Source organism: Panthera pardus, unplaced genomic scaffold, assembly GCF_024362965.1.
Source record: "Panthera pardus isolate Hobbes unplaced genomic scaffold, ASM2436296v1 HiC_scaffold_20, whole genome shotgun sequence".
Lineage (NCBI taxonomy): Eukaryota > Metazoa > Chordata > Mammalia > Carnivora > Felidae > Panthera > Panthera pardus.
The window spans coordinates 87,383,357-87,391,435 of NW_026526766.1; the positions used below are offsets into that span (position 1 = coordinate 87,383,357).

At 61.1% G+C, this 8,079-nt stretch overlaps 1 protein-coding gene across 1 annotated transcript; it reads right to left on the reverse strand.

The window, feature by feature from the left end:
- Nucleotides 1-772: 772 nt before the first annotated feature.
- CUNH9orf50 (chromosome unknown C9orf50 homolog) lies at nt 773-6,711 on the reverse strand. Its single transcript, XM_053908404.1, has 7 exons — nt 6,067-6,711; nt 5,734-5,824; nt 5,516-5,632; nt 3,343-3,506; nt 1,632-1,797; nt 1,268-1,442; nt 773-987 (listed from the first exon to the last, which is right to left on the reverse strand). Exons 1-7 carry the CDS (start codon nt 6,599-6,601, stop codon nt 919-921), a joined length of 1,317 nt encoding a protein of 438 aa, XP_053764379.1. The 5' UTR covers nt 6,602-6,711; the 3' UTR covers nt 773-918.
- Nucleotides 6,712-8,079: the final 1,368 nt, after the last annotated feature.

Here is an 8,079-nt window from a genome sequence, read left to right on the forward strand (position 1 = left end):
ACAGCCTATCCCCTCCAGCCGTCCTTCTGTCCCCCCCCCCTCCCCCCCCCCCGTCCCCCAACTCCCCTACCCCCGCCCCGTCCCATCCTTCCCTACTCCGCAGGTGCCTGGGTGTGGATTCCGTGGCTGTTTCCTCACTGGCCAGGAGGTGGCGATAAAGACCTGGTTGGGGCCCCAGCGCAGCTTCGCGGACAGAGGGAAGGGGGAGGAGGGGGCTTAAACTTCCGCTCAGGAGATTGGGCCCAACCTGGCAGACGGCTGTACGGGGGTGGCGGTGGGGGTCGGTGCAGGGATCAGATAACCTCCGCCTCGTCTTTTGCCGCCTCTTGATGTGATTTCGAGCACCGCCCGCTCCTCCCCCCACCCACCACTGGGGGAGAAACATCTGGCCCCCACCCACGCTGCTGCTCGCCCCCCTCCCCGTCCCCCCGGGACCAGGTGGTGTGAACCTGGCCTGGGGAACGCAGAAGGCAAACGCTTGTCCACCCAGTGGGAGTCTGCCCCCCTTCCTTCCAGGGTGGAGGTCAGCAGGTAGATAGATGCCGGGGCTGGGGCTCGGGGCGGGTGTGGGCTGATCTAGGTCGACAGAGGCTTGGTCCCAGACTTGGGGCGTGGCAGGGCCTCCCATCTGCCAGGAGAGGGGTTCACTTGGAATAAGCCTTGGGCCTTGAGGGTGCCTTGCCCCCACCCCTCAGCCTCATCCCAGCCATGACCTTGTCCTCTCCCTCCCTTCGGTCCAGGACTCCCAGAGAGCAGCAGTCTGGCACCTAGAGAGCCTTGTAGGGTGAGACCCGGCAGTAGGTCCCAGCCACCTGGAATGTATGTTTATTTGGGGGACAGGAAGGGCCCCTTCTCAGCCCCGTGTCCACACGTGGGCTTGGGCTCCAGTGGTCATTCACCTGGGCGCCTGCTGTGACGTCACGGAAGGCAGGAGCCCTTAGGGCGGCCTCGGTTCAGGACCAGCGCCACGCTGGGCAGGAAGGACTCCTGGAGTGACAGGGAGGGAAGAGCTGGGCGCTGCGGGGCCTCTGGCCAGGAGACGGGGCTCTCTGGGCCCAGGGGGATTCTCTGCCACTGCCCAAGAGGGCAGGCAACTGGGGTCAGCCCCGTTTTCCAGAGGAAGAGATGGAAATGCAAAGAGAGCCCAGCGCTCGCAAGTACTGGGCTGGGGGGCTGGGATCCGGAGCCTTCCCACCCCTTAGCCCCAGGGGGCCCGGCCACCGGCTGGGCAGGGGTGCTCTAGGAGACGCTGCCAGCAGGGGCTTACCAGCTTCTGGCTCCAGGAGCTGGGCGATCTGTCCACCTGCTCCAGGATGCTGTGGGCTTCCAGGAAGGTTTTGAGGCCACTTTGCGGCCTCTGGGTGGTGGCCCTGGGGATGAAGGGCAGGCTGCTTTTCATGGAGGCATCCTCAGAGAGGTGGCCCTGTGGCTCCTGGGGGGCCCTGAGGGGAACAGAGGTCTGTGAGCTGCATGGCCCCCGAATCCCTAGTCCCCCCGTGGTTTCCCCCGGGCCCTCAGAGGCCCAGACCCTTAGCCTGCCGGCTGCGGGGTGGGGAAGTCTACGGGGCGGGGGGGGGGGGGGTGCCCTGGTGATGCGTGTGGGTCCTGCCTCTTCCCCCTGGAAGCCTCACAGGCCCGGGCAGTCCCAGCCGAACGAGATGCTGGCCGTGGCCTCCTCCTGGGCCCTGGGGCACAGGGCTTTGGGCAAACTCTCCAGCCATCTCCCGACACTCCTGAACACCCGTTCTGATGTCATTGACCCGGTGGCTATCCCCTTCTCGATGTGGCCCTGCCGGACTGGAGGAGAGAGGGCTCCAGTGAGAACTCTACCTGGAGGGGGCACCGGGTGGCACCCCCACTCTCCCCTCCTCCCTCTGGCAGGCAAGGCCGGGCCGAACCCCGTCTCCATGGCAACCCAAGGCTCCCCAGCGCCTTATGGCTGCCTCCAGAGAAGGCTCAGGTTTTAAAACTATCTTGCGTGACTGTCTCTGCCTTTATTACCCACGCTGTGCCCCACCACGCACATGCCCACTCCCGCGGCAGCCCCCACAAGGGCCTTCTTTCCCGTAGTGGGAAGGCCAGTCACGCCCCCATCGAAATCCAGAGACAATACCGAGATTTCTGCAGGGATGGAGGGGGCTGGGAAGTCGGCAGCCGAGCCCCACTCTGGTGCCCTGGGATGTGACGAGCCCCACTCTGGCGCCCCGGGATGTGACCACAGCTCCTGGGGCCCGTGGCTGACGAGGAAGCTTCTCCCAGCCAACTGCCATTCGCACGAAACCGTGTCTCCCTGGGGGAACCCCGGCTTCTCTTCTCGGCCACCGTGTGTCACCTGCTCTCGGGGCTTTGGCTTCCCCATCAAACGACGAGAAGCTGGGCGAAACTGCAGCTTCTATTTGCAATTTCCTATGACCTTAAGGGGCCTGGGGAGGGTCTCTTCCTAATCAGCGAAGGTCCGGGATTTGGGGGCTTTAGCCCACAGCTAGGCTTTGGAGCAGCCTCTGCTCAAACTGCACACAGTCGGTGCTCAATAAATGGATGCAAGCTGTTGGGAGGCCCTGGGGCAGCTAGATCCTGTGAAGTGAAGAGGCCGGGCAGATGGAGAAGGGGGCGGGGGGGGGGGGGCGGGCAGGGCAGGTGATAAAGGTTATACCAGAGCAAGGACACGGTATTCTTCCCACCTGCCTCTTGACACCTTTAGAAAACACTGGAAACTATGCCAACGCAGACACTACCACATCCATCCCCCGCCAAAGAGCTGAGAGCAAACTTCCATCCCAGAACCCAGGCCCGGTGACTGCCAGCTTCTTTGCTGGACCAGGCAGTGCCTGCCTCCCCCAGAGAGACGGTTTGATCTTCTGGACCTTTCTGGGCATCTCCTCAGCCAGGCAGGCCTTCATGGATATGGGGAGAAGATGCTTCCGGTGGCTTCCCGTCTTCTTCCGCCCCTGTAGGCCATGGAGGGGACCAGACGTGGGGTCAGGAGGCTGTGGGGGCCTGTCCCCAACGTGGGCAGATATGACACGTGCGAGCCCTTGGCAGGAAGAAGTCCTCCCGTGGTGCCTGGGCCCGGGCACCCATTGTTTCCTCCATGGCGGCTGCTCCCTGGTGCCTCCCACGTTGGGACACCTCTGCAGGACCTCAGCCCCTCTCCTTGGCCCTCGAGGAGCCTCCGACACTCTCCGGAGAAGCCATTGCAGGTACCTTGTCCGTAGGGTCAGTGGATTCCTGGCCTTTTCCGGGCCGGCCCTCACTCCCAGGACCCAGGGCCGCGGCCTCTGCTCTCTGGGCTCCAGGCTGGAACTTTCTGGAGTCCTGGGGCTCCCCCTGCTGTCTGCTTACCTGCCAAGCTACGTTCCCAGTAGCGGAGCGCGCTGTCCCGCAGGGTCTCATCAGCAAATCGCACGCGGAAGGGGCAGAAACGCCTACGCTTCTTCCCCGAGCCTTCTCCCGAGGAGCTGTGAGTGAGCACAGTCTTGAGCTTGGGGGTCTGGACACCGTGGGGCCTGGCGAGAGAGGCAAGGGGGCCGGCTGAGTCCCCAGCCGCACGTTCCACCCGGGCCACGCACACCCGCTGGACCAGAGCTCTGCCGTGTATCCTGAGAGCCCCAGCGGCCGGCCTCTCCTGAGTAGCCCACGCCGGCCGGGCGATGGGCCCAGGCACGTAACGGGCATCCGTCTACCCGTCACACCCACACCACCCTGGGCAACATGATTATTATTCCCATTTTACAGACGAGGACAACTGAGGCACACAGAGATGTTCTGCAACGGCCCAAGGTCCTACGGCCGGTAAAGGGTGGAGCCAAGATCCGAATCTTAGCTCCAGAGCTGGCACTCTGATACATCAAGGAGTTCAGCAGCGAGAATACGGCCCTTCCCGGCCACGTGACCCGGGGCAGCCCGCACTCACGTGTCCATTTTGCAGTTTTCCCCTTTAGGTTACGTGTTGTGTATTGTAGGTGTGATAACAGCACCCTGATAAGAGGGCGCTAGGTCTCCGATAACTTACTTGAGGCATCCAGTACAGGCCTGGCCCCGGGGCCCGTGCTCAGTAAAGGGCATCTGTTATTGCTGCACGTATTACTATTAATTTCAGCCTCAAGGGCAAGGCTGCAGAAGGGCCGGCTCGATCCGTCCGTGGATCTGTTACTCAGAAACGCCACGTTCAACTTTAAGTACACACGGATTGACGTATCCGCAGCCATTTATCCGACTGTATCTCTGTGTCTGTGTGGATCCCCGGAAGGGATCCTGTCATCAGCCCACTAAGGAGCCAGGAAGCCAGGAGATGTCAGGACAGTGCCAGGCTATGGGCATTGGGACCTAGCGATCCCCCAGCTGCCTGCTCTGTGCTGGCCGCAGGGCCATATACAGGTGCACCCCAGCCCTGCCCCTAGGACTGGAAGCTCAGCTTCTCCCGTCAAAGGCTCCCGGAGCCTCATCCGCCGCACCCCGCTGTCCCCTGCAGGGCCTACCAGGGAATCTCGCACACCATAAGGTGCGCAAGCATTCGGTCTTCAATGCGAAACGCTGTGAATGTGTCTCTCTCTGCCGTGTGTCATAGTGGGGATAACGAGTTCCATACTTTTCCTTATTATATCTTGGGAGAAGTGAGTTTATTTGGCGTCACTGATTTAAAGTTCCCGGGTTGGCAAATGGGTTTCGCTCCCGGCACCCACGCCGATCCGTTGGTGGCGCCGGCCTGGAGCGCTGTGTCAGGGCGGGTTCGAGGCCCAGTGGGGAAAAATGCTGTGATCCGATGATACTGTCAGCCATGGGCCCAGAACGAGAAGGAACGGCATGGATGTCACGTATTTACTCTTTGGTCTTTAAACTCATGGGCGATGTTTTTCACCTTTCACCTCTGTCTAAGCCTGTGTATGCTGGGGGGATTTTTTCTGCATTCTTTTTCCTCTCCATTAGAGCTATGGCATCGAGTCCAGGTAAGCTCTAATGCCCAGGCTCTTCTCCAGCCTCCATCCCTTGTCTTATTTCCCCCCATATTTGACATATAGTCAAACCTAATCAGAGTTAGAGGAAGGAATGGACCGATGAATGGTGGGGTGGGCAAAAGGATGAACGACTGGGCGGGTGGATGGACGGACGGACTGATGAATGAGTTCAGGAAAAGGTCTGAATAGAAGGACTGGGTCTTAGGAGGAGGCGTAGATGTACGGACGGGTGGATGAATGCCTAGACAGACAGGCATGTGGACTCATCTCTGGCTTTATAACGAGACTACAGATGGACAGTATCCTGGATTTACAAGTGCGTGGAAAGGTTTGTAGATGACTGATCATCGGATTCCTGGATGGTGCATAGAATTGTCAGAGTTTGTGGATAGAGGGATGACCGGCTAGATGGACGAATGGATGGAAGACCTGACTCATGCATGGACACATAGATGGATGTGTCGGCGGACAGGTGGATAGATTCACAGGTGAAAGACAGAGGAAAGAACAGAAGAAACGCTTTCTCCCACCCCCCATAACGCCAGCCTCTTGTAACTCACTGGTTGGCCTTTTTGAAGGTGATGAATTGTGAGCGATCTCTCTTCAGGGTCCCCAGGGCAGGTATCTGATGCAGCAAAATCTTCTTAAGACTATTCTGGAAGTACGATGACTGGCCCCTTGAAGACACACAAGCCACACCTGGCGTGAGTGGCCGGGGTCCCCACCCTCGGAGCACTGATGGCAACCCTGTCCCCACCAGCAGGTCAGCGACACTCACCGCAGGTCTGAAGGGAAGGAACAGTGGGGACACCGGGGAAGATGCTGGCAGTGCTCTGACACACTCTTTTTTGATTGCCGTGCTGAGGATGCTGGGAGCCAGGAGGAGGGGGGAAAGAGCTATGAGCCTTCCCTTGGGGACAGTCCTCACTAGGCTTTTCCTAGCTACGCGGCCTTGGGCCTCAGTTTCCTCATCTGTACTACAGGGGCAATGGTAGACCCGCCCTCAAGGGGCGGTCGTCCGGGCTCTGCCAGGCATCCTCAACTAACAGCCGCTTCATTCATTCCAGAAATGACTCCGCCCCGCCCCCTGGGGTCCTGGGCGGGGCCTCACTCGGTGGCGTCGCCCGGACGCACTCTGTCCCCGTCCGCTGCAGGAACTCCCGGAACTTGCTGGGGAGGAGCTCTCCTTGGAGCGCGAGCAGGGAGTCCGGGGTCTCCCTGGCCGAGCCCCTGCAGGGGTCCTCGCTCTCTCCAGGCCTGGGGCGCCAGGGCGCGGGGTCCCGGGGCGCCCCGGCCCGGAGCAGGGGCGGCAGCAGGAGCGACCTCAGCTTCGCCCGGTTCTCCGCCGCCCGCTGGGCCCCAGTGGGCAGGGTGGGCAGGCTCAGCGGGGCGCTCCTGACACCCACCCCCAGCTCTGGGAGCGAGGACCCGCCCCACCACCCGTCGTCGCTCCCCGAGGCCCTCGAGCCCCGGGTGGCCCCCGCGCCAGATACTCCCCGGATTTGGGGCAGGGGCAAACTGGGCAGCAGCGGGTCTCTCCTTCGGCGAGCGCGGTCGCCGGGGAGCCCCTTGGGCGCCACCTGCTGGGTCCAGGGGTTGGGGGACGCCACCTGCTGCGTCCAGGGGTTGGGGTGACGCCGGGTCATGTCTGGCCCTGCGCTCAGCTCAGGGCGTCCTCACGCCTCACTGGGGGCGGGGGGGGGTGCCGTGTGAAGTGCAGAGGAGGGTGTACACCAGCCCCCAGGCCATAGTGCCCAGAGCCGGGTCGTGTGGTTTGGGGGTAGCGCCCCCGGTTCGCCAGGCAGTGAGCGGCTTCAGGCTAGAGCTCGCCTAGCCTCTGTTTCCTCACCTGCCAAATGGTCACGTCAGAGCACACACCTCTCTGAGTTGCTGTGACGTCTAGGTGAGGGGGCGCGCTACTATTATCGATGTTGTTAGCATTTTAAACTTTTTGAAATGCAGGATTTAGTCTCAGTTCCGCTGCTTACTAGCTTCGCAACGTTGGACAAGCCAGTCGATTACCTTTTCTTAGTGCCTTTATCTGTAGAATGGGGGTGACGGAGCACCTGCCCCCTTTGTGGCTCAGCACACGGGAGTGCTGCTGTCCTGTTCACGCTGTTAGCGCTCCGCGGGGAATTAAGAAACCTGGAACCGGCTTGAAAGGAGAGACCCTCCCAGCAGTTGCGCGGTCCTGCTGGGGCCCCAGGACCCCTTGGGTGGAGAGCTTGCTGAAAATGCGGATGCCCCCATGTTCTAACTCAGTAGGTCTGGGGTGGGGCCAAGACACCTATTTTTAACAAACTTGCCCTTTGGGAGACAGAGCTCCACGCCTGCCCCCAGCATCTTGACGCTGGGTTGGGGGGGGGGGGAGATCTTGGAGCCTGGTTCCTCCCTATCACACCCCACCCCCAGATTATTGTCAGCTCTGAGCTGGCTCCTGCTATCACACTCACCCTAGTGGGGCTTCTGGGTGAGTCCTGAGGAGGTCCCTTGAGTTTGGAGCCCCCTAACTGGTGGGTTGGTCCTTGAGAGAGCCCATCTTCCCGGCCTGGTCCATCTGCTGGACCCTCCCTGCTCTCCCTCCAGGCCTCCCTCTTGGGCCTCTTCAGGGTCATTGTGATCCGCCCCTCACCCAAGGCCATGTGAGGAGGGGTGGTCTCTCAGGCCTGGAGACAGAGGGTGGGGCTTTGTGCCCAGAAAGCCAAAGCTGCCCGCACAAGGGGGTGGTGGGACTCCTGACCAGGGCAGCCGGGCCCAAGCCAGCGGTGGAAACGCCAGGGTTCCGCTACCCTCTCTGGATTTGGGAGGCCCAGGTGGGTCAAGTTTGGGCTGGGTAGGTCTGGAAGCCCAGCTTCCACTGGAAGGCTGGGCAGTAAGAAGGCAGTGGGCTTGGAAACCAAGAGAACTGATTTCCAGTCCAGGCTCTGTTTCTATTTGCTTCGCGATGCTGGAGAAGCTGTCCTTTCTCAGGGCTCCGTGGTAAAACAGACTGTTGGACCCCATCCGTGACTCTTGGCTGGGAGGAGGCAGGGGAGAAGCTTGCGTTGTGAAATTGGAGTGGGGGAGAAGGATTGTTTGGCCCAGCAATTTCACTGGCATGGTATAATTTGACAATTTTACAAGT